At 48.0% G+C, this 25,607-nt stretch overlaps 8 protein-coding genes across 8 annotated transcripts; 3 read left to right on the top strand and 5 right to left on the bottom strand.

The window, feature by feature from the left end:
- Positions 1-438: 438 nt before the first annotated feature.
- Positions 439-1,935, bottom strand: J7337_006804 (uncharacterized protein; the record flags this gene model as incomplete). The annotated part of the gene is made up of 1 exon (XM_044824463.1): positions 439-1,935. The coding sequence occupies one exon, from the start codon at positions 1,933-1,935 to the stop codon at positions 439-441; it is 1,497 nt and encodes a 498-aa protein (XP_044680120.1).
- Positions 1,936-2,383: 448 nt separating this feature from the next.
- On the top strand, positions 2,384-2,896 carry J7337_006803 (uncharacterized protein; the record flags this gene model as incomplete). The annotated part of the gene is made up of 1 exon (XM_044824462.1): positions 2,384-2,896. The coding sequence occupies one exon, from the start codon at positions 2,384-2,386 to the stop codon at positions 2,894-2,896; it is 513 nt and encodes a 170-aa protein (XP_044680119.1).
- A 1,528-nt stretch (positions 2,897-4,424) lies between these two features.
- On the top strand, positions 4,425-5,548 carry J7337_006802 (uncharacterized protein; the record flags this gene model as incomplete). Its single annotated transcript, XM_044824461.1, has 2 exons — positions 4,425-4,436; positions 4,739-5,548. The coding sequence occupies 2 exons, from the start codon at positions 4,425-4,427 to the stop codon at positions 5,546-5,548; spliced, it is 822 nt and encodes a 273-aa protein (XP_044680118.1).
- A 2,608-nt stretch (positions 5,549-8,156) lies between these two features.
- J7337_006801 (uncharacterized protein) lies at positions 8,157-8,735 on the bottom strand (the record flags this gene model as incomplete). Its single annotated transcript, XM_044824460.1, has 1 exon — positions 8,157-8,735. The coding sequence occupies one exon, from the start codon at positions 8,733-8,735 to the stop codon at positions 8,157-8,159; it is 579 nt and encodes a 192-aa protein (XP_044680117.1).
- A 685-nt stretch (positions 8,736-9,420) lies between these two features.
- On the bottom strand, positions 9,421-10,245 carry J7337_006800 (uncharacterized protein; the record flags this gene model as incomplete). The annotated part of the gene is made up of 2 exons (XM_044824459.1): positions 9,421-9,775; positions 9,842-10,245. 2 exons carry the CDS (start codon positions 10,243-10,245, stop codon positions 9,421-9,423), a joined length of 759 nt encoding a protein of 252 aa, XP_044680116.1.
- A 3,105-nt stretch (positions 10,246-13,350) lies between these two features.
- On the bottom strand, positions 13,351-14,064 carry J7337_006799 (uncharacterized protein; the record flags this gene model as incomplete). The annotated part of the gene is made up of 1 exon (XM_044824458.1): positions 13,351-14,064. One exon carries the CDS (start codon positions 14,062-14,064, stop codon positions 13,351-13,353), a length of 714 nt encoding a protein of 237 aa, XP_044680115.1.
- A 3,504-nt stretch (positions 14,065-17,568) lies between these two features.
- On the bottom strand, positions 17,569-19,163 carry J7337_006798 (uncharacterized protein; the record flags this gene model as incomplete). The annotated part of the gene is made up of 3 exons (XM_044824457.1): positions 17,569-17,666; positions 17,726-18,565; positions 18,671-19,163. 3 exons carry the CDS (start codon positions 19,161-19,163, stop codon positions 17,569-17,571), a joined length of 1,431 nt encoding a protein of 476 aa, XP_044680114.1.
- A 1,137-nt stretch (positions 19,164-20,300) lies between these two features.
- J7337_006797 (uncharacterized protein) lies at positions 20,301-23,147 on the top strand (the record flags this gene model as incomplete). Its single annotated transcript, XM_044824456.1, has 1 exon — positions 20,301-23,147. The coding sequence occupies one exon, from the start codon at positions 20,301-20,303 to the stop codon at positions 23,145-23,147; it is 2,847 nt and encodes a 948-aa protein (XP_044680113.1).
- Positions 23,148-25,607: the final 2,460 nt, after the last annotated feature.

Genomic DNA, 25,607 nt, shown 5'->3' with positions numbered 1-25,607 from the left:
CCTGCTTGGATGGATGTTATGGTTGTAGAGATTGGCGATATTAGACTAGAACTGTACACGATAAAGATAGATTGAGAACAATACTGAGTTTCTATCGTTTCATTTTTAAACGTCCACACCACAACAAAGAAGGTTGAATTATGGATCGGCAAATTAGTGTCTATTAAGGGTTCATAACTCCAACATGACTACTGTAGCATATCCATCCTTTCAAAAGCCGCTATCGACATCAGAACTCCAATCATCTGCCACTTCCATTGCCTATTATACCTAGCAGCAACTGAGCCTTGATATCCATCCAACGTAGATACGCCCTACACGAGCAAGCCCTTCATTTTGGTATGGGGGTCGGCCTTGAAAGATATTATTAACAAGTCAAATGCTTAGTCCAAGGAAGAATGACTTGCCGTTGAGATCCACCGCGAATACACCTCCGTTTCAAATCTTTCGATCTCCATAACCCGCCTTGGGTCGCAGGGCCTCGAGATCAGCGATAGCGCAGTTCTTCATATGCTGGTGTCTAAAGTGTTCGGACGCGAGAACCAGTCTCAACAAATTGGGGGCCCGGCACTCAACCCCAAGCTGAATAGGGGCTCCAGCACCTGCAATGGCCCATTTCTGAATTCGTCGTCGAGCAGCCTCAACGATGAGTTGCAGATTATGCCCACAGACTTTGTTCTTCTCAGAAATGTCGAAATGGGTCAAGAAATTGTGCTTGGCCTGGGCTTCAGATAGCCCGATTAAGAGCTTTACCTGAGATTTAAAGACTCTTTGTCCAGCCTTGTCTTTGTAAAGCCAGGTAATGCCATCTGCGTCAAGGTCGAGTGAAAGATAGATAGGAATCGCGTTACCCTTGCGAGCCTTGGTGCTTCGGCGTCCATTTGCTGGTTGATTGCTGGAGGCATCGGTAGAGAAGTAGCCGACCTGGTACTGAATGTTTGGCTTGTCACGAGGAGGCAGAGGGTCACTCTCGGAAACTGGCATCTTGGAATTCCAGTTGTTGAAGACGGCAATCCAGAAGTGCTTGTAGGTCTCATCAGCAGGGAGATAGACATCACCCTTCCGCTGGACGTATTCGTACAACTTGATGAGATCGTGCAGCCACATCTTCTCTTTGATGACGAGCTGGCTGTGTTCAGAAACACACTCATCAGCCGCTCGGGTTTCAACGACATCCTGATCTTCAAGGAGATTCTTGAAACCGACTTCATGACAAATCGGATGCGATGAGGCTGCTCGAGCTACCTGCTGAGCGGGAAGTCCAGGCTGCTGAGGTTGCTGCATGACTAAGGAACTTCCACCTCCAGGAGTGTTGAGGGGCACACCCCGAGTAGACTGAGGCTGAGACGGTATTCCGGCTCGTGGGTCTTGAATGGAAGCATATTGGTGCGGATGAGCCTGAAGTTGTGAACTCTGCTGGAAGTTTTGCTGAGAGAGATAGGGGTTCCCGAACTGCGGGTTGCAGGGAAATGCCGAATGAGCTAGAAATTGCTGCCCCATCTGAGGATACTGCTGTTGGCCAGCGTGAGAAGCATACTGGAGAGCCTGCTGAGAGGGGTATGCATATGTATGCTGAACGAAGTTCGGGTCGGTAGACTGCTGAGGAAAGACATTTGACTGCTGCATGATATCCTGATGGGGAGGCTGCTGGGGCAAGGATAAATTGGCAGCTGCCTGCATGCTAGAATAGCCGGCGATGAGATTTTGAACATTGTACTGTTGGTTGGGGATGTCAGCGACGGGTTCATTGACATGATCAGTGGGTTCCGAAGGAGCGGGAGGATGTTCTTGAGACTGATGAGCCTGAGCAACCTGGGTATTCTGATGAGTTTCAGAAACTTGCTGAGCGTGATTAGTTTGATTATTCAGGACTTGAAGTCCTGTAGTCGAAGCTGTTGCCTCAGGGCTATCGCTTGTGGTGGTGTTGGACGCCATCGATGCCGATGATGTTATAGGTTGAGCAGTTTGAATAAAGAGTAAAGAAGCATAGATGAAGAACAAAACAAGATGGAATATAAATTATCAATACAATGAAATGATTGCCGAAGCAACCGTCTGTGTATGTTCGGGGTGTGTCATTCTCCACATTGCCAGTGCCGTGAGGTGCTCGAATATCAGAACAGTCAATTTTAATAGTGGCAGTGGCAGTGACTTATGGATGCCATTCAATCTATACTTAGCAGTGGCTCTTAGGATCGGACAGTCACCAGTAATGCTAATTCCTTGAAAACCGTCTCCCTTGTCCCTCGCCTGCTTCCTCATCTTCTTCTTTCACCAACATCAATGTTCGACTCGTTTACATTGACAAAGATACCGCAGTTGCTTTACTCCAAAACCATCAACACACAAGCCCCCGCCCTTCGAGCTCCATCAACATTTCAATATGTCTGAGTATTCCACAGAATATCTACAGTACTGGAGTGATGAATGGATTGCGCGTTGGTCAGAGAGCCACTGGGCTTTGGAAAACATAGCAAGGGGCACTTTGCAATATCTCAAGATATATGCAAACTGGGATGTCTGCTCCGGACTGTCGAAAATCCCTTCCTATAGGTATAGGGCTGAGCGTATCTTTGGCGTCGAATGGACACCATATGAGGCTGATGGCACCATCAAATACGAAGTCTCTTGTGGCTTCGGCGAGCTCGCGATGCTGGAAAGAGAGTGGGCCAGAGATCGATTAGAGAAGTTTGAGGAGCGATACTGGCCAAATGAGCTTATTGCAGAGGGCCAGTTTATGTGCGGCTGTATCTCTGGCACTCTCTTCAAAATGGTGCTTTGGATCGATTGGGTTGAACAACGCTGGGACAGTATCGTCGATGAGGTCGAACGTCTTCTCATGGCCCGCTCCGAACGTGAGGCGATCATTGAAGAAGAGCTGGAGAGATCCGCCTAAGCATGGCCCCTAAAGGGGCTTCCTGACAGGAAGATGTATGCCACAGAGTCTTTCTTGATCGACCTACACAAGCTTCGGAGAAAACCCCTGCAGGCTGTATGGGGATCAGGATGAATATGTATGAGATGATGCCAAGTCTTGTTCACTATAGCCATTCTCACGCAAATTGTAAGCTCCTTACATGCCCCATGCCATCTTACTAACTGATGATAGATTGCGCCAAATGTCCAGTTTAGTAGCTTGGAGATGCGAATTAGTCAGTCACCAACTCGTATTGCGGAAATTTCATGTTCTTTTCGTTTGCCAGTGTGCTACCCCTGATTCGTTGGACATACAATCAAGTCAGAGGAGAAGCTGGGGAACACTAGTTCTAATTATCTTACGATGGTGTGTTGGTTTTGTTATTATTGGGAGATCGCAGCTGCTTCCTGGCAGAGTATCATACTTTGAAGGAGAACAACAGTCTCCTGTCCCTCTACTGGCGAAATTCGCATTGGTGTTTATAGCCTCTTCTGAACTTTATGGGATAAGATAGGTCTTGACTTTTGTCTAAACAGCCGAGATAATTGATTTCCTTAAGAAACTGTGTCTTGTATGGTATATTAGGAGTTTAGCCTGAACAGTTTCGTATATGACATGATTCATAATAATAATGTTCGGCAGATCAGGGCTTTTGTTCCCGGCTCGACAAATTGCTTAGGTATCCAATGTCTTTGCTGAACTTCCATACCTAGTTCTCCAATATGCCTCTGGATCCGGAAATCAATAGCAGAAAAAGCTGGGAAAGCAGCCCACCTCAGCTCTTGAGCCACCAGTAGATCTTTGAGGAGAATCTAATTAGGAGCCCTTTTAGGACGATCCTGAAAGTTTTACTGTTCTTCCATAGATGATTACTTCACCTGATATTAACAGTATTTTTTCAAATTTGGCCTTCCAACTTATACTCGAGGAGGGCGGAAAGTCTCTTATCGGGATTTCATCTTTACAAGCACTTGATTCCCCTCACACTTTGGAAGGTTGGGCAGGCTCAGCGAGTTGAGCACCAGTAGGCTCAGACAGCTACAGCTACACAATTAGTTTAGAAGAATGAAATCGATCAGCAGGAAAGCATTGGAACATGGACGCTACCCGGAGAAAGGAAGAGCACCAGCGGCGAGGATATTATCTAGGATGATATATTAATAGTAATGCCAACTTCTATGGAAATGATGATTAACAGATGAAGACTATGAGATTTAAGAAATCCCCCTAGCTGGACCAGGGTGAAATGATGGATCCGTGCAAGTTAACAGCTGTGAAATTTCCATACTCCCTTATGATAAAACCATCAAACTCTGTCCGTGGAAACTTAACCTCAAGAAACAACTCCTCTCTTGAAAGGGGTAGAAAGGGATGGTACGATAACATTCACTTGTATTCAGTAATGTTATATCGAATCTATACCTAGAGAGAAGCCAAGCTTGCATCATACGCATTCTTCGATACCTTTAGTTGGCTTAGTAAATTGAAGAACTAAATGCTCAATTAGATGATACCTGAGGTAAGTAGAGATCTTGCACTGCCGACAGTAGATGAACATGCAGTATCAATCACTGAAATTGCCTAAGGCATCCACCCATGCCTTAGCTGTGGTGCCCCGAATAGATCTTGGGAAGGAGCGAGCAAATACAATGCCAATGGGGACCTCCTTCACTGCACATTCGATCCCTCTTCGTATTTTCGCATCATCTCCTATATCAAGTGGCGGAAGGCAATCTTACATACTTGCTGCTGTATCTCTGTAAGCATTTGATTTACAGCATTCTCGTCTATCTCTCTTGGCTGACCTGAGAAAGAAAATAGTCCTCTATCACCGCCGACTACGCCTTGGCCTCCCAAGAGCGCGACAGACTGATTCTGCGAGAAGACTTCATTAGCGACGACAAAGTGCCTTCGTCCAGAGATCCTAGTACAGTCTTGCGCAACCATAGCAAGCTCACCAGGGAAGACAAACTCGCTCTCATCGAACATGCCCAAGAATACGCATGGGTTCTTGTTCACCAGCGAGGGCAAGCTAGCGCAAACTCGAAGAAGCTTTTGAAGAGGTTTCACGCCAAGATATTCCTCCATTGGTCGACTGCTCAGAAGAGGAATCGTTACCCGTCACATATTCCTCGCTTGAGCACAGGGGTTCCTGTAGGATCCTTAAAAAAGACTTTCTCCAATGACGCTGCCAAGGATGCCACACGAAAGTGTGATGAGCCTGCTTACTTACGATTATTCGTCAATGAAAACGCTGAGTCCATAGAGTGGACTTGGCACAACGGTCAGGGACTGGCTTTTACTCCGGAGCCTATTGAATTCGAGCCAGGCCTCACTGTCACTCAGGCCAAGATCAATGCTATTCACAACTACGACGACCATGAGCGACAACGAGTAAGTTCCTACAATATTCAACGCATCACCTGTGCTACACGTAGGATACTAGTCAAGTGGGCAGCTGGTGGAAGTAAGATCCCGCCCAAGGTTAAACCAGAAGACAGGGACAGCAAAATCCAGCCACTTGTAGTTGCATCCGACCTTGCATATTCTATGGCCATAGAGTACTCTCAGATTGTTAAAGACATGAATGGAGAAAGCTATGTAGGAACTGGCGACCCTGACAGCAACTGAAGCATGTTCACAGTGCTTCACAATACTGAAAGTCATACCCTCAATATTCGGCAAAACTCAGTTCATGGCTCACCATTAAGCTATCATTTCTGTCCATGGGCTTTCCGGCCTTAAGGATATTTGCTCAATAACTGGAAGCTTCGCAATTTACACGTTGCTAAAGTTACAATCATGTTATTGGGGCGGGTTGGAGCTGTCTCATTGACAATTAGCAACCCTCGCCCCCTTTACTCCCGCCTTCACTTGCCTGTGGTATATCATTCTTCTTACAAGACTTTTCGTTGAACAACAATTTAACCTTAAAAAGATACACCCTCTCTACTTTCGTGTATGGTGAATGAAGAACGGTTACGATATGATGGACAGACCATACATTGATACATGAAGGGGCACTAGATTTGGTTACTGATAGGAGGTTGCATAGTGCATCGGCTTGAGTTCTACCGAGATCGAGACACTGAGAAATTATAACATAGCCCCTTTTGTTTTCGTCAAGGCATACCACTGGACTTCAACAGCACGCGAGAAGCCGAGAGAGATGTGGACTTGGATTGTGACAACTACTCGATACGTATCACTTCTAAGCCCAGAGTTTGGTGTTGATCTTCCTGTAAGCACAATCCGATTAGATCTAGAGACGGCGAACGACAAATACTAAGGTTTGTTATTGCAAGGCTGATTCCTTTCAGCTAAATCGCCATCTAACTGTGCCCCAAAGAGATAAAGCCACAGAAATATGAACCCTTCCAGCCACGCAAAAATATCGCGTGGTTTCACAAACCTCCCCTAAAGACATATAGGCCTCCGGGGGAGACGCTGAAGCGGTCTACTTTGACTTGCTCCAATCGAGTTTGGTGTACTTCCCCGTTCTGAGAAAAAGTCAACAATCAACCACTTTGCCTTGGAAAAGCAGAAACATACCGCTTACGGAAAGTCTTTTCACGATTGTAGAAATGGTTTCGCATGTTCTTGGCTTTTGAGGCAGCTTTTTTGATTCCTCTGCGAGCCTGGCCCATCGTTGCATTCATACGTTGCCCGTATTCCTCGATGGACTTTTTGACTTGTTGTGAAAACTGTGACGACTTTGAAGATTGATCAGATTTGGAAGGACTCGAAGAGCTTGAAGACCACGAATGCCGAGACCATAAGGACCGTATAAATCCACTCATCTTGCCAAGAGAGGTATGAGAGAAGGTTTGCGAGTGGGAGATGGTGTCGTGATGCAAAAGTGGTGAGTGTAGTGGAAACTATCACAGCACGGAGTGTAGGAAAGAAGCGTGACTGAGAGGTAAAAAACGTGTCCCAAGTCGAAGAGCGAGCAGCTCTTTATATACATGCCTTCTATTGGAAATATTATCTGGTAATAAGCTAAAAGTATAGTCATGAAGGTTTTACAGTCCCTGATTTGATTTACTGCCACTTAAACCTTGAGTATCTGATGAGACCCCCAATGGAAGACTTCTGTTCATTTCCATCAATAAACCCAAAATATGAATTCAAGCTATGATTCGCCCAGCAACCAACTCAGTGCCGGCAACGACTAGTAAGTGTTGCGTCCTTGAGAAATCCGAGCCTTGTTTTCACATTAGATTCAGAAGTTAAACCTCATGACAAAGTTTGGAAATACCTATCTCTTGTGGCATCCTCTTCCACAAGGAGCCCATGCTGGTCATTAGGCGCCAGTATCCTTTGAGTTCTGAGATCCAGAGAGGCTCGGAGTATAGTTCACCAATAACATTTCGATCATCTGCATGCGCGTTCTCCAATTAGCTGGGCTTCCAGTAGATACATGTGTGAACGCTCCGCAACCACTGAGCTAACGAATGAATTAGGGACGACAAGTGGCGTTAAATAATAGTTGATCATGAGCTTTATTGACTAAATTGCTGAGACGAGATCAAATATGGCCACTCGTGTAAAGTGTATGCTGTATGCGTAAAGATGTGCCACTTTCAAGGAAGTGAGTAACGCATTAAGCTTCAATCAACAAACATAAATATAGTCTACCTAGGCTGGATGCTCAGGATAGCAGAAAGTTAATCATGAATACAACCATATGAATCATTTAAGCATTGGATACCTTATTCCAGTCTTTTGCCTGATAACAATCTCAATTTGTTATACTTGTTCCAAAATGCAACAACACTCGAGATCCAACCTGGCATTGAATTCTCCTTATCGAACTCTATCTCTTCGCTACACCCTTCTCAAACTATCCGTCCCCCCCCCCCTTCTTCTGAAGTGCTGCATTCACTTTTCTCATTTCATATTAAGTCTAATTTTCTGTTTGGCGGCCCATTTTTGTCCTTTCGTCCTGGCTGCTTTCCATGCATTGAACTCGCAATGTTTAGCGGCCTCACCCAGAGGAAGCACCAACTGGAAGATGAATTGTATTGCCCCGGCGTGAAGGGAAGTTGCGGCCTTGAACCAGAGTGTTAAGATAAAAAGGTCTAAAGGCCTGCTAAGATATACTAAACTTACCTAAACCTCTTCATCCCTTAGGATTGAGGACCCAGGTTTTCTTGACTCCTCTAAAAATCTGCATCTAGAATACAGTGTCGTCCGGTATCTGCAGGGGGTATGCCGCGGGGTTCCCCTTTGCCTTTCTTCATCTTCTTGAATGTCCAGGTAGTCCATGAATTCGGGAATTCTGAAGCATGTCTGGCTGATACAGTTGGAGATGACTGCCACAGGGGACTAGCTCTCGTGCAAGGGTTCTAGCCTTTCGAAGGTTATTGACTCGGCGAAGCCGCTCTTCCTCTTCCTCTTCTTCTTCCAGTTCGCATATTCTATCCATGACACCGTAGACATCGTAACCCGCCTGGCGAAGGCAGCCGGAGGCGTACTGCCCTTCTGCAATATATATGTTGTTGTCGAAGTCAAAGAGGTCAAAACGCCAGAGTCGGTCTGCTCCCCAGGCGATCTCTAGGTCGACCAGGTGGCTGCTGGTGACTGAGGACCACCATGAGTGGCCGTCGGTGTGCCACATTACCCCGAAGATGACATTTGTTCTCCAGCGGTATAGTTCGCTGGTTGCCAGACGATCGATGATGTCGGGGTTGGTGATGTTGGCCATAAGCCATATCGCAAGTCTCGCGTGGCTTCTCACACTCCATACAGAATTCGACCATCGGGTCCGCCACTCTCTGCCAAGGAAGTTGAGATATGTCTGCGAATACTCCGGCATCTGGAGACGTTAGCTCTGTTATTGTGCTGTTAGGAGCAGATATAAATACCGTGGTGCTTGTTTTTTGTTGATATGGTGCAGGGAGTTCCGGAGATGTAAGGTTGAGGAGTTGAGAAGTTGAGGAGTTGAATGGTAAACATTGCAAGAATATTTTATAAGCTGATGACCCCTGGGTTCAAGACTTTAGGATGAACTATCCTAAGCTTAGGATATCCTTAGGTCATCCTCATCAAAAAGATGCTAAGTTTAGAAGAGCCCTGAGGGGTCAGGCAATGCCAGCAACTGTCAAGCATTTTACCGCTCGGTTAGGTATAATCAGAATTGGATAGTAACACAATGCCCCGATTTACCTTACCCCCAGTGGAACGAACGACCACCTGGCAACTTCTCAACCGTCTGCTCGCCATTGTCGTTGGTAATAAGACTTTAGCAGAAAATGTGTGTACTGATTGACCGACAGTGACTGAGCTACCACTCCACGCCATCTGACCTTTTTGGGCATCTGGCAGAAGATCAATGGTTCAGTACCTGTGTGAGGGACGGTACGAGATGGCTCCTCAAAACATGGAACTCATGTCCAAAGGCCAACACTTCGACGGGGAGAGCCGGTCCGTTCTTGGTATTATGAGGGAGGAGGGATGAGGCTGAATGTTCTGCCTTAGCATCGACATCAGTGACCCGTGCTCTAACGCCTCTTCGGCTTGGGCAGCGGTGGAGCTTGGGGGACATTGTTGTCGTTCATCCGCGCATCAGTCCTGGCTCTGAGCTGATGATCTTTGGTTTCTCCCGGGACTGTGCTGAGGTCGACTAGCGGCACGTTCAGCGTGTCCAGCACGCTGCCTCTCCAAGTAAAGTCGAGCCAGGTGGTGACATGAGTCATGGATGTTTGCACAAAGTTGACCCTGTCGTAGACTTTGGGTTTCAACTGGGGATCCATGTACTGAAGCGCGAGAAGAATCTGGATCTGAAATACTGTGTCGTTTGCACCGTTATGAAGTACGTCATGGCCTCCTTTGCGTCTGTCCCCGGCGCGGAAGAGCCTGTTGTCTCTGTAGCGGAGACCGATGGCATCCATGACCTTATGGCAGCCATGTTATTTTGCGAACATATGGTGCTTTTGGAGATCAAAGAGTTGGATGTTTGGTCGCGAGAACCAGTCGAGGCCTAGACGTGCTAGTGTATCTAGCTCCAATGTCGGGTCCCATGTCAGGAATACGATGTTTCGATCAATCTTGTTAGCCTTTTCATAGGCAGTGCGTTCCCGGGACTTGAGAAGGTTTGTGAGTAGGCTTTCGAGGGTTGGGGCCAGTTGGTCTGAATCTATGTATTGGGACGGTCCGAACACAAAGCTGTAAGGTTCTGTGGTATGCCAGGGCCCACAGTTGCCACCGAAGTGACCTCGGAATTCGTTGATGATGTAGTGACTCGGGTGCATTTTGTAGAATAGGTTGGAGGCTCGGTCTCCGGGTGGTGGGTAGGGCTTTGCGTCCTTCAGTAAGGATTCAACCATTGGGCGTGTGTCGAACCATGTCCAACCCAATTCAGTGGTTGGTCTATATGAATATGGGAGGCCGTTTGCATACCTGCCGGTCGCGAACCAGCACAGATCCTCAAAATCAATTGACACGAGAATGGGTTCTTTCCAGCTTTCTGGCACAGGGCATTGTGGTGCGAGATACGAGCACAGGATTGCCGCATGGCCTCCTAGGCGTCGGCTGTCTGGTCGGCACGGTCTCCGATGAGCTCAGGTATCAGAAGGGTTGGTACTCGACAATTCTTTGGGACATGAGGTGCCACTCCCGTACCCACTGCAGCAAAATGCATCAACCGGCGGCGGGTAGCATTGGTGATGCGCGCGATTTGAGAAGTGGCGGTTCGGTCAAACTTGAGGACAGCAAGATCGATGCACTCTCCTCCTGGCCTTTCCATTTCCACGTAACGAGGATTGATGAACTTTCTATTCCCGTCTTTCCAGATGGGTTGGATGAGCTGGTCTTGGGTAGCAGGAGATACGCTCATATAGACGGGGCAGCCAGCAAGTCGCGCCGGGCCAGGTGGGTTAGGAAAATCGACACTCGGTGGGTGGTTGACCTTTAGCTTGCCAACCCTGACTCGATTCTCCTGCAGAGTAACGGGCCGAAGCGGCAGATCATCAGTATTCTCCGGCGTGGTATCTCAGTCCTTAAATGCATTCTCTTCCCAGAAGTGTTTCCAATGTTTGAGTTGGTAAGGGACATTGGGGCCTTTCTCGACGTCGTGCATCATTTGTGCGAGGTCGATAAAAATTGAGAGTTCAGCACGGGTCAGACTTTCTTCCGTAAAGAGGATGGACATCGGGGGGCGCCCAGCACCATGTCTAGTCTGTTCAATGGCCTCAATAATTTAGATACCTTGGATGGGAGGAGCTTGGGGGGTGTTGGAGAGGAGGAGCTTGAGGGATCGGAGCTCGTGGATGAGGGATGGGATCGTCGTCGTCGTCGATAACGATGACGACGTGGTCTTGCGGGTTCGCCATCTTGAATCAGAGTTAGCGAGGGAATGAAGGTGAGAAAGATGAGAGAATGCAGAAGTAGGAGGCAGAAGGGGGAGGCGAGGAGATAAAGATATCAGAGAAGGGTGTATTAACCCTAACATGAGAGTGACGCGTTTTGTTATTTCTTTTATTTATGGCACTGGCACTGGCACTGGCACTGGCACTAACTGGCACTGGCAATAGGAATAATTAGAGTTATAGTTAGAACTGGTGTTAGCTTCCTTCTGTATACAAGACTGACCTCAAGGGGCGTCCAGGAACATGTTCAGTCTGGTTGATTGCGTCAACATATGAGATGCTTTCGCGGGGAGGAGGCCGGGGAGGAGGGGGCCTTGGGGGCTATCAGGAGGATTTACAGCAGACTGGAAATTTTCAATGTACATCTGAGACCTATGCTGAGAACGCGAGTGAAGATCAGAAGCTCGACAGTGGTGCAAAGATCAAGCAGTCCAAAGCCGAGTGCAGGTCGTCCTAGAACGGCTTTAACCCGCAGCTAAATCGCACCGCCTTGCTTGTAAAGACAAGATATATCTTCTGCTTTAACCAGCTGGTCTGGTAATGCGAAGTATCTTGTATGGGTATGAAAGTTGTGTTATGAAGGTGCGGAGAAAAGGGGTAGGATGGGGAAAAGGCATAGTTATTGCAAATCATCAGGGGCAATGACGGCCATTTCCATTGTAACAACATTATTTTCGAAAGTCGACCTTGATCACTATGGATCCCAAGGGATCTATGCTAATTCAAAGGTTTAGATGTCAATTCCTCATGTTTATAGTGAACTTACAGTGTTCAAGTCTAGTGAAGAACTCGTCAGTGAAGCATGGTGATTTGAATCAACCCAAAGATATCGAGTGTCGATTAGAAGTCGTTGTCCAGAATGGCTGGTGAAGTTCAAGCCCAAAGGCGAACCGATGTTCAAACGGGACTCATACCAGATCCACGGTGCAAACTGGGGCTGCCCCGACGACACTCCGGGCGACAGTGCCGACGATTCTGACCCTCGCAAACCCACCGCCAATGTACTGAAGATCATAATGCCTGTTTAGGATGCAGCGACAAGCTCGCCGTCGCCTTGGTCGAAGTCGTCCATAAACCTCCCACCCTTACCGCAGACGTCATAGGTGAACGTCAAGCTGGCCTCGCCATCCAACATATGTTCCTCAAGTGTTCTTTGGTCAGAGGCCAATATGTCGCTGGCTTCTGCACTCCTCGCATATGGTTGGAGCTCAACAATAACATGAGGGTACATACTCAACTTAGCGATAACTCCTCTGTCTATGAGATAGGTCTAGATATAAGGGGTCCTGTAGCAATGGAAACAGTATAAACCAAATACCTAGGCTTTCGTGGCGCCTGCAATATGCGTAGACGTTGCATAGCCGTTGGGTGTCAGTGCCAGCCCAAACCTCCACCTCGACAGCAACGAGCACAGCTTTGCCATTGGCCAGAGACACCAGACTTCCAGACTTCCGATTTAATCCGCCGAAGACAAGCCTATTCTCGTTTCCAGGCGAAATTGCAAACTTGGTTGATCATGACCTAACTTGACAAATAGGGATACACAGTAGCAAACATCGTTCACATGTGACAAAACAACTGACTCAAGACAACGTTCCTCTTCCGCTTTGGTACATGAAGGTTATCTTTTGGTCCAAAGATGAGCCGCTAACGGACAAACAATGACTTTGTGGAGTTTGAGTTGATGTGCCTGCAGCACCTGATGATAGACTTTTACGGGGACAGTCCGCTTCCCAGATCGTCTCCCCGCCGTTGCCGGGAAAAGCAGCTGTCATGGTTCCACAAGCAGTCTTTGCTCTTGTGTGGCCTCGGATTTCCCAACTGCTCGGCGAGTCTAGATCCAGTTGTGCGTGAGGTTGTGATACCCACATATGCCTCACCGCTGATGTGTTTAAGTGATTTTAACAGTTAGGTCACGGCCAGAGGAAGCTTCTAGGCATAAAGATAACTGTTATACATTATTAAGGCTATTAATGCCAATCCTAGTAATACTGGCGGTTCAAAACAATCATTATCCTTTCGTCATCATTAATTCCATCTCATTTCTCACCAAGGTATTCCAGATTAAGGGCTGTACTTCTTCCACTGGATCTTGGAAACATCCTTGTAGCACTTGGACTCAAGGGCGTACTTGTGGCTGGAGTACGATCCCTTGGGAAGAGTTTCCAACTCGGCACACTGGGGCACAAGGCGGATGGGGGCACAACCCTTGGGGATGTTGCGCTGGATCTTGTTGTTCTTGTCAATGGTGAGGTGTGCCTGCTCAACGACGATGAAGTGCTTGCCCTGGTAGTATTCCAAGCTCTTGTTACACGCCACAAAAGTCTCGGGCAGCAGATATGTGTAGGGGTCCTCGGGCTGGTTCAACTGAACACCGGGTGTGCCGGGCTCGAAGTTGAGAGTAGCACCGAAAAGATTCTTGTTCTTCTTGTCGGCCACGAGAGCGATGCCATTGGGAGTCAAGGGGGTGCCACCGTCGCTGATGACAGTAGCCTCGCCGTTTTGGCGCTCTTCCTTGGTACCGTTTTGGTAGAAGATGCGGCCTTCCTTCTCGATAACTCCGACGAGGGCGAGGCCGGCTCCGGTGTGGATGCTGGTGAGCTCGGTGTTGTGGATGGGGGGATCAAAGTCCTTGGAATGGTCTGTGACGTTGACGACGAGCTTGAAGCCCTTTGATATCGAGCGTGAAGGGTATTTGGGGTTCACGTTGATGTGAGGCTGGACCGGTGAGGCCGCTGCAAGGCCGAGGAGGCTGAGGAAGAAGGTTGATGTGAGCATGATTGTTGGGTAGAGTTTTGATGCAGAGAGGTAAAATCTGAGAAGGGGAGGACGAGAAGAGGATGACAAGGATCAAGTCAATGTCTTGTCTATTGTGTTTGTAGTCTTTGAAGGAGAATTGATGATACGAGCAAACCAAGAAAGAGAAAAGGGCGATGGTCGAGTGTTTTAAATGTTTGCCTCAAAATCGTCCGTCCTGGTTCTCAGCTCAGCCGATGTAACGATGAAGTCCATCACAGCTGGGCTGGCCGATCAGAACCTGGAAGTGGCTGGCTAGCATCGTGAGGTAACTAGCGGACCCTCAGTGGGTTTTGGGCCCATTAGTGGTCAGAGTGGAACCCGCTCCAGTGGATTGCAGGGGGTTTAGCGAATGGCTAGAGGGATCGCCGGTGCGGGGAGTCCCAGCTGTAGCCAAGTCGGGGCCTTTAATACGAGGGTCCTGCCGCGACTACTTCATTGGATGGGTGTTTCTCTCCGGGCACCTCAGACAAAGAGACAGGTGCCATTCACAATGTTGAGCAGTAAGGTATCAGAGATGAGATACCTTACCTATACAAATACTGTTATTACACTGACTACCTATAAAATCTCAAACACACCCAAGTAAGCAAATGAATATCGTCATGAAAAGGTCCAGTTCTTCTGACGTCAAGAGATTGCGATGCTCAATCCCTTGTTTCGAAACATGAGAGGATCCCAGTCCAATCATTGAAGATCCAATATCCATAATTAGCTTGCTTTTTTTATGTATCTTTCAAATGCCATTCTTCCGTCACATGCTACGATATCTATTGGTTTTTCTTTCTCGCCGATAAAACCCAAATCTGTGGATCTAACACTAAGGATTAGTTAGCCAACGTACATGCACAGGCGAGACCGATGCCAAGGAATAGGATACGATGGTCTTTGTTTGACAGGACGGAGGCTGGCCTCAGCCTCACGTTACGCGAAATGGCGGTCCTCATGGTCACTCCGTTCCGTTTTGTCAAACGTTGGGCTCCGTCGCGTGGCATTGCAGTTCGCAGGGGTTGACTCACTAGTCCATTGTCTGTCAACGTTTATGACGTTTCTGTTGATCTGTTGAGATCTTGACGAGATGGCGGTTTCATATCCCTTGAGATGATATCACCAGTGTCTTTTTTTATGTGTCACTGCGATGATCTTTCGTGTCCTTCATCGTGAATCATATCATAAGTGTGGTTCATATCTCAATTACGTGTAGCCTGTCCATGAGATCACCAACATTCCTCCAGAATACTATCATGGGAGTCGGAATTTTCGGGCGGGCATTTTTTCTCAAACGCAAACTCAATCTCGATGTCCTATCATGCAACTAATTGAAGCATAACGTTACTTGGCGGCGGCTTAGACGTGGAAGCATCATCATGATCATATGATGCTAGTCAGTGAAAACCTCTCATGATTTGAAATGGCTTTGGTTAGTCAATGTCTATTCTTGATAACCGTATCCTCAATTCCTCTTAGCCTAGGGACCGGGCTCGCTCATGGCTTCAAGGGCGTGGTTTGGCTGTGGAGAATGTCTTCAGTCTAGACCTGGGCGAGTTGACGAGTTTCTCCATTTGTATTCCACTTGTTATGGTTTAGACAGTGGCTTTACCCCAAGCTGTGGCTTGATGACATCGTTGAGGTGCACTGCAATGTCTATGCGCTAGGTTGAGAGATAAAGCATTGCTTCTCTTGGTGTAAATGCGGTGAAGTGACGAAAAGTCCTATTCCCTCGCCAGGTGTGATATCGTGAAAAACCAGAGCCTCAGTTGGGAAGTGGTGGTCAGACTGACAGGTGTTGGCTGCAGCTTATTACACTTCGCCAGGCACAAGTTTACCTTGCTACTGTCACCTCCAATAAGCAACCGCCGGAGCTCTCAAGGCAGACAATTAGAGTACACCATTAAACCCATTGAGTTCATTGAGTTCATTCCAAGACATATCGTAGACATATCGTCTCGTCAGCCCGGGCCGTGTAAGCCAATAAGATAAGGTAGGCCTCCCCTAGCGGACATTTTTACACTTCCGACCAACAAACATAGCCAACCAAACATCAATAACATGACTTTTGGCCTACAATTGAGGGGTCGGGGGACAATCATTGGAACTTGCCGTGCCAAGAGGTTGCAAGAAAGCCTACTCAAGGTGTCATTTTAAGCCATGCCGAGAGAATATGAGACATAGAGAAAACAACAACAGAGTATAAAATGAAACGCTTCGTCTGAGAGTTTCTTTGTAGACGCACCATCTTTCCAATCCCATTCACAACGTCTAGTTCATGAGTGTTACTCAATCACTTCCCCAGACTCAGGACGAGCCTACGGAATTAAGTTTCGTAGGCTCGGACAATTCACTCAGCCGTAAGTTAAAAGTGTCAAGCTCGAGTTATTATGCTATACTCCACCAGTCGCTGTACTGACGTTGCACCGCCTTGTATCTAGTGTCTCCAAGAGACTTCGAGGCCTTGTCCACAGTGACATACTCGCAGGATGTGGATCAGAGCCTCATGGACTCATGGCCGCTAGAGATCATTTCTCTTGGCCCTTGGATGGATCAAGAGGATGTCCTCGACTTGGTGATGGACTCCGCACCTTCAGCGGTGGACGACCTCTCTGACTTTGATTTCGCGGCGCCGATTATCGCGAAGAAATCGCATCTCAGCGATGTCGAAGCAACTCCGTTCGACCTTTCGTCCTCTCCTGTATCTCTTCTTGATCTTCATGAATCCACATATGAGGTGATTCCAGGATATGTATCGCTCTCCGGCTCTCCAGAACCCACATCCACTCTATAGAGTGCGGGTTCTGTATACAGCCAGTCGAACGATACAGTCCTTGGTGCAATCTCTCCTGTGATTTTAGGAAGTGGCAGAAATCAGATACAATCTTTTGGCCTCGTCTCTTCAGGCTTTAGTTCTCCTCCTGCTGAGATCTCGACGGAGAACAGTTCAAGTTCAGAAACGAGCAGCAGGGAAAGGTTCGAAGAAGATACCGTAACTCGTTTGAAAAGTGACGAGTTTGCAAGAAATGGAATATTTTTCTGCAACTGGCCCGAATGCGATAAGTCCTTCGGCGATAATCGCAAGCGGAAGTGAGTCTTGGGATCCCGTGATTCTCTATGCCCACGTTACTAACGAGAACTCAGCAACCATCTTCGAACTCATACCAGACCTGTTCACTGTTCCTGGCCTGGCTGTAGCTACACAGATGTTTGGCAGAAGGACATGAAGCGTCACTACCAGACGCACCGCTCCCGGAAGACCTTCCAATGTTTGTTATGCAATGAGTGGTTTACCAGGAAGTGCAACTTGAGTAGGCATGAGCGGGAGGCACATCGTGGAAAGAAAAGGGAGAGGAAGCGTTGTAGCTAGCCGGTCCTTTCAATAGTTTGCTGCTAGAGTAAATTTAATTCTTTGTTAATCCACTACTGGTTTCTTTCTATATGGGCAATTTGTTAATGTTAGCAGTCCTAAAATACTAGATACATACTCCTATCACTTCAAGCATCCAATCCTACACCTCCGTCCGAGTCGTTATCACTATCCTCACTTTCATCGCTGAACTCATCTTCATTTATGTGTGCCAATGAGGCAGAATCTGTGAGTGTTGGCGTCAATATACCGTGCGACAACTGGCGTAATCTGTGACAAACTCACCATCACTCCATCCATCACCGATTCCCAAGACTTCGTCATTTTCAACCTCGCCGAGGCTTGTAGTGCTCATAGTCTCGGTGATATTCGTTACAGAGTCCGGCTGCCATGGGGAAGGCCCTTGCTGGGTTTCGATCTGCTGTTCAACTGCTGTACCCAGCTCACTACTGAGCATTGCCAAGGCTTTACGCTGATCCAGCCAGTGCCCATTCTTCCATCCGCCTGGCAACTCAATAGGTCTCCAGTTCAGGTACGCTTTCTGATGAGACTCGGGCTCCTCGAACCTTCCAGGGTGGTGTCTAAAGTAGAATTTGCAGCATAGACACGCAAGCTTGCTGCATGCTATGTAGCGATCTCCACCGACGAAGCTGCGTTGGTTCCGATGGAATTCTTCTAGTACCTGAATTTCGGAGTGCACACGTACTTGGCCGTTATCCTCGTCGTACATGGATCTAATTGTCTCTTCCAATTGTAGTGGCCCATCTAAAAGAGCGAGATAGCTTTGCATATCCTTGAGGCGGTGATCCCCAGGCCGTAGTATTCTTTTCAATATCGAGTTTAGGTTTCTGAGCCCATCCGCTGGTGGAACAATTGCTGGGGTAGGGGCCTGAACTTTCTTGATCTGATAGGAGGTGAATAATGGCCCTAACTTGAGAAAATCTTCTACCAGGAGTCCTGGCAGGCGGATTCTTTCGGCCAAACGACCTATCAAATGTCTGACTGCCTTGATGTTCATTGCAGTTTCTCGAGGTGCAACATCAAGCTCTCTACTCAGAGACTCAAGGCTCGACATCTGAAGATCGTGTCGAGAATCGTAAGCAGTTTGACAAAGGGCTAGAGTGTCTGTATTAGTGGCAGAGAATCGAGGTAGCCACTCTAGGAGGGATCTTCTCTCTATGGATATCCCTGGTTAACTATGCCTCTTTCTGTTGTTAGGGCTTAACTTACCAGCTCCTTGGACAGCTGTGGCATTTTCTTGCAGATACCTTTCGCAGTACCTAGTAGCCCGCCATAACAGCTTGCACTCTTTCTTCAGCCTTGGGGCGGCAAAGTCAATGCATTTCTTTGTCAACTTTTGTTTCAGTCTTTCTCGTTCTTCCTCGGTCCCGCTCGGGTCCCTTTGGAGCTGTTGAAGAATGTCGTTCAGGAACAGAATGACTTTATTGTGTGGCGTGAAGTTCGCTGCAACCCAGAGAATAATCTCGTTTGCCTGAGATTCTAGAGCAATTGAAGTAGTAGTGTCTCCGCCCTTTCGATAATCGCAGATGAAACATAAGTTTTTGAGGAACCTGCGTCTGATACCTCGAACGTCAGTTGGAGCATGGGCGGTGACCATGTGAGGGCCATCAATGCCTTTGAGTATATGGAACAGTGCAAGATTCTCAAAAAGACGTGAGAGAATCCTGTTGTATTTGTCCAGACGAGGCGGTCCAACAGGCATGGTGTTCATAGTCAATGCGAGAGTATAGATAAAGCAGTAAGAACCTTCTATAAAAGGGAGGTAGGCATCAACTTTATATAATGTTGCTTCGCTCTGTTATTTCAGTTTGAATTTTGGTTGAGGGCGTATAGCCTTGTGTTTGTACCCTCCATTTCATGTTGGTTGGCTTCGCGTTGTAAGTCTAAGGCAGAATGGGCCGAGTGTGGTCTATATTGAGGCTGGGTTGCCCCTAGTTATCACAAACTATCCCCTGGCTTTACAAAGCACAGAGAAAGTGGAAAAACCACAAATGGTATTCCAGGGCGCATATGGGAGAACGTGTGCAAATCCACCAAGAGCAACATGCACATCGATGACGATCGGTGGAAGGGGAGTATCTCAGAGTCACTGGATGACCAAACTTGTTGGGTCTGTGCCAAGTAAATGAGCCAGCTCCAGGGCTAGGTTGCCTTTTCTTTCTTCAACGTTTCCAATTGACACGGAAATATCTGAGCCCATTGATTCTATGATGGACCCATGTTTCAACCAAACCTACTGGACCTACTCTGTACTATTCAATCCAATGAATGTTTTGACTACCTATTAAAAAAAAAGGGACGATTTGAGTGTGGGTCAAGCCGTGCATACCTAGCACTCAGACGCTGACACTTCTGGACTACAAGGTAGCGGGCATAACGGGAACGATGAAGAGCAATTACATCCGTTGCTATAGGTCGATACAGAAGATGTAAACGTTTCTCGTTTTCCATCTCAAGTGCTTAATTCCTCCAGATGAAACGGTACATGCTCCCGAGGTATTGGGACCTACCAAACATGGTGGAACGAATGGACAGTGCTTCAGTTGACCAGGGACAGGGCTGATGGCGCTAGATGCGGAGCGAACTCCGCTAAAATAGGTAAATCTCGATCTGGTTGGCTCGTCCAGCTTTGGCGTGATGCGAGAGCTTCGCCAAACAGGTCCACTTCGGGAAAATCGAGAAATTCCATTGCCATATGGATTATTTATTACATACCTAGTTATTAGGCATGAGCTACAGCTCCCCCTCATAAGGTACTCACTCAGTCATACCCTAACTTTTCTTTCCCTGCATCATCCTCTTCTCCAGGCCCCTCGTCGCCCCAGGTAGCTCGCCCACCATGCTTTCGCTGGACAGGCTGCCAAACGAGGTGCTCTGTAATATTGCCGGCTTCTTGGTCAAGAAATATGATATAGCTAGCTTATCACGAGTCAACCGGCACTGCTACGATATCGCCAGCCCGATTCTCTGGAAACGCGAAGCTCGATCGGATAGGCCGGGTGCCATACATTGGGCTGTCGAGCATGGAGACATCAATATCTTGCGCCGTGCTCTCGAGGCTGGCGTTGACCCTTCTCGGGTAGCCTTTACCCACCGACCCAAACCACGCATTAGCCCTCAGCATAAGTGGTACAACTATCATTCGAATTACTACGACGACCCTGTTTGGAGGGTTCAGGACGATGAACACTCAGTTGATTTGGACGCGTCATATGTGTCACACGACACGTGCGATTGCTTCGCAGGCGGTTGCGACGACGGCATATTCAGCGATTGCAGGTGGGAGCCCATACATGTTGCTGCGAGTAAGGGACGGATCGATATGATTGAAATTCTCCTCGAGGCGGGTGCTCCTATTGATGCTCCTTCGTGGGGCGTGTGCTTGTGTCGTCCACATCTGCCCATGGAAGCTTTCACCGAGTCTCCAGCTGTTGATGAAGGAGAGCTCGAGGATTTACATGGTGGAAACTGGACACCTTTACATGTCGCCATATGCCATCAGGAACTCGAAACGGCAAAGTTTCTGCTGAAACGTGGAGCGTCGCCGGTCATCTATCAGGGAATAGACTTCGAGCTGGAACCGCTCGCATGGCGACAGGATGACACCCCCGTGGACTCGAGCAGATTCAAACTCACCGCACTACATCACGCTGCGAGAATGAACATGATGGATCTCATCGAGTTTCTCATTGACGAAAAGTATCAAGAAGACATCGACGTCGAAGGTCCATTTATGGGGACACCTCTATTTCAAGCAACATGGCATGGACACTGGGATACCGTAGTCCCATATCTCCTTGAACATGGTGCCGATATTGATAAGAGACTCATTGAGACGGGATTGACACCCCTCATGATGGCATGTTTCTCACGTCGCTTCGATGACGCCGCAAGACTCGTTGATTTGGGTTCAAATGTCACGGCACTATCTGTACATCAATTCAGTATTCTTCACCTGATTCTCGGACCTCGTCACCTCCGGCCAGAAGACTTTTTTGACCCCCTCGGATCTCCTCCGAAGCAACCTAGCAAGGTCTCCGAGGCTGAGATCATTCAGAAATTCATTACTAAGGGTTTCGATGTCGATGCGCGGGAAACTCTACTTGGAATGACACCATTGATGGTGGCGAGCGCGAGCTGCAACATAGATGCAATGCAAGCATTGCTTGAAGGTGGTGCCAATGTTAACGCGGTAGACAATGAAGGCCTGTCTGCGCTTGCGAGGGTCGGTGAGACCGCTGAAGGCTCTGCTATTCTGGGTTTGTACGATTCTGCCAAGCTGCTGCTTGATGCAGGGGCCACATTGGAAGATTCGAGAGACGAGATTACACCACTCAACATTATCTGCACACGGCAATGCGAACCCTACTTCAACCGTGAATGGGATAATCAGCACGCCACTCTAGCCAAGCTTCTTATTGAGCATGGTGCTGACCCAAACGAAAAGGGTGTTGCTGCCAGCCGTCCATTCACAGAGGCCATCATTCATGGAAACTTGAATATCGCTAGAGCGATCATTGAGAACGGTGGACGGCCAGAAAAGGGTGATCTGGAAAGACTTCTCTCAATATTTGTCCACGAACCGTATGATGATGGAAAGACGGATTTCATTCTGCACATCGATCACGCCAAGTACGGCATTTCAGGTCCCTCCGAGGGCTTCCTGGTGGACCTTCTCAAAACAGCTCTGAACAAGCAGCTCTGGACCCGAGCCGCCGACCTGATGAGGTCGGTGCCAACCCCAAGCGTGTTCCGTCAGGGGTTAATCTATCGGTGCTTGGAGAAGCCTTCTCCGATTGCCGACGAGCCATCGAGCCTGATCCAAGTGCTTCTTGATCGCGGCCAAGATCCGAATGAGCTTTTTGAGGGCGAACCACCGTTGTATTATAGTTTCAGATCCGGGTCTTGTTGGCGGACAACACCTGTCCTTGTAAATGGGGGTGCTGACATCCATATGCCTACAAAAGCCATGCCTGATGGTGCTTTCATGTATACCATAACTCATGACTATCAGCCACAGACATGTCAACTTCTTGCCAAACATCCGCACGCGTTGCGCGACAAACCAGAGAGGCTACACCGAGAATGCTGGTCATCTCTTATAAAATGGCAGCCCCATCCAAGCAGGGTTCTAGTCGGAAGATCAGATGATCGTGTACCAACACTCAACTGGACATTTACCAGCCGGCTGATTTCAGCTGGTCTCCGAACTGATGTCACAACGCTTGATGATGAAGATGTCAAAGAACTCGTGAAGCAAGCAATTCCGAAAGCCGAGGTCTTAAAGGTCGAGGGGCGAAAGGTCCTGGAGGCCTTCGACATAGCCTATGTGGAGCCCTCAGTGACGGATATGCTCGCTGCTAATATTGGAGTGGATGATGAGGGCGAGGGCGAGGAAGAAGACGAGGACGAGGAAGGGGAAGACTTCGAATATGGCTCTGTCAGTGATGAGATTGACGATCATTCAGATTACTATGACGTCGATAGCGATGGAGTTCCATTCGAGCTTTTTCCTCCCTACATGGGCGGAGGGGATGGGGATGAAGACGAAGATGATGAAAACGATCAAGGGGAGCAAGATGAAGAAGACGGATGGGGTGAGGGAAACTCGAGTGATTTTGATGACTATGATGATGGAGCTCCCATACCGATACCAGCCCCTCTGTTGTTTGGGTTTCTGATGTAAGTTCATATTTGTTACAAGGTACGGTCTAATGTCGTCGTGTTTTCTTCATGACGACTGGGTAGAGTTAGGTTGGATTTAAATTATGATAGGTATGGTATGATTTATAGGCTGGCGCTTTACGGATGGGATAAAGAGGTAGACGGATTGCGGGACGGCATCACGGTCTGGGGCTCGACATTCAAGCAATATGGATGGAACGACATTCTACGATGAAAATTAGGACAATGGATTTCATTTTGCTGTAAGATATGGTCAACGAGGTATCGTGGAGTATCGAGGGAAAGGTAATTCTATGCAAGAAGCTGAAGAGCACGGGTAGAATGAAATCCCTACAAACATTCAAAGTTTTCTCTCTGAGCCTCATCAACTTCCAAACTTTCCTCACCGATGAAGCGTGACTCCTTAATCCGAGAACATTATTAGACGCCGAGCTTCTACGGATGCGAGCAATATTCCCGAAGCCGGCTTCGAGCTCCGGCAGCGGGGGGGAAACGCCAACACTATAACTAACGCCAGGGGCAACTGGCAGCCTCAGACTACACTAATTTGGGTTTTGGGTGACAGGTCGGAGATGATACGGCGTTGTGGGACAGATTCTGAATGGGATCACAAGGAGAAGAGAGGTAGGGGGATGGGGAGGAAGAACCTTGAGGGTTTAATATAGAGGCCGATTGTCCAGAGATTCAGGGTAGGTAGATATGCCAAAATTGTAGAAGATGCAATAATATGAGTAGTACAACCTACTCCGCACGACTCGCACATCATCGAATACTTCGTTATTTCTTTCAAGAAAGTAATATAAATCTGATATCGTGAAGTTCATGTTAAGCTGTTTACTATCGTTGTGCGAAGCTATACGCATGTTTTGACCATGAGCTGTTTACCTGCAGGTTCTCAAGCTCAGGAAAATGAGAATGCGGGGAAACAACCATAGAGGCAAACACTCGAGATGCAAAACTGCACCAACAAAAGAGATCGAGTCCGAAAAAGCTTGGCTTCGTCGCCATCATCATGTGGCGGTTCTGGTCGAATCTCAGTGAAGCTCCGGAGATGAAAGTGCAGAAGAGGCCACCCCGCATCCGCATCCGCATCCGTGACCGTAGCCGGAGTCATGGGTCAGGAGGAGTTTCGGGGGCTAAAAGCGGATGGATGGCGGGATACCGAATAGCGACGGAAATCAGATTTTGAGGCATATGAGTTTATGACAAGGTATAGTATGCAGTCATGAGACGATGGAAGTCTTACTACCTAGGTGTCAGTCGCCGGTCAAAGTATACTAGATACAGAGATATCAATGATTAAGAGGAACAAGCAAGTCCTTGTAAAGTGTAAATGAGGCAATCTACGTACGATATCAGAGCCTCAGTGGAGAGTCGGTCCATCTGTGGACAACTGCATCATTGATAACAGTTGACGACTCCGTAGCAATAATTGGAGCCCAATTACTCAATAGCAAGTCGTTTGGGTACGGTTGCTGTGGTGTTATTGTAGTTGTTACGGCATCATCCATCCATCATACGCATGTCCCCCACTTACACCATCGTCAGTATCACATCGCATCGCATCGCCTCGGACAATGTTTCCCTAGAATGTTCCATTCTTCTCCAAGAGGCAGACTAACTTGATTTTCTTCCAATTGGAGTCCCTTGGAGACACAGCATCACCTTTGATTTTTTTTTTTTTTTTTGACAACAAGATATACCTAAAGACGGAGATTTGTACCGTAGCTGCCGTTGACTTGAAGAGGTTGGCGGCTTTAACCCCGCTCTGTGGGTGCCGAAAGAGGCAACCGTGGAGACCCCGCCTGAAGCAAGATGGCCACACGCGATTGGTCTACAGCTCTAGCTCTTATCCTCCACTTTGCCCTTCTCGAGTTTCTCCCCCAGTCAAACCAACACCGAACACCGAGATATGCCCTGTATCATGGACGAGGAGCATCTCGCCCACTTGCCCATACTTTCCTCTTCGAGTAAGACCTCTCCAAGTGTGTGGTCGCACGCACGCACTCCCTCCTCCCCCTCCCCCGCTCTCTACGGCTGCGAGCGTGTTAGTTGGGACGGCATCCAGCGGGTTACAGGCCGGTCACCATGAATTGTACAGACCACAGACACTCGAAATAGCAGCCTGCCCAAGTACCTGATGGAATTGACAGCTCGATATTCAATGTCCGGTCTCGTTGCGGCTGCCAGTTTCGGCGCTTGTCGCCTCCACAGAGAACCTACCGAGATGGATAATGCTTCCAGGCTTTGACGCCTACAGCTGATAGAGTACTCCATGGATCCCCCCCTCAGATGCCGACACCTTCGGGGTTCGCGGGATCGATGGAGATTCGCTGTCTGAGAGACACCGGCCCCTGCCCGTGCCACGGTTCCAGTTCCGTTCATGGCGAGAACGCAAGCATTACAGCGCAGCACTACGCTTGCTACGGTGCTTGTGCGAGTGCGTGTGAGTGTGTGTGAG

This window comes from Fusarium musae, chromosome 5, assembly GCF_019915245.1.
Source record: "Fusarium musae strain F31 chromosome 5, whole genome shotgun sequence".
Taxonomy (NCBI): Eukaryota; Fungi; Ascomycota; class Sordariomycetes; order Hypocreales; family Nectriaceae; genus Fusarium; species Fusarium musae.
Note: the sequence above shows the minus strand (reverse complement) of the source record. Positions and strands in the feature narration are given on the sequence as shown.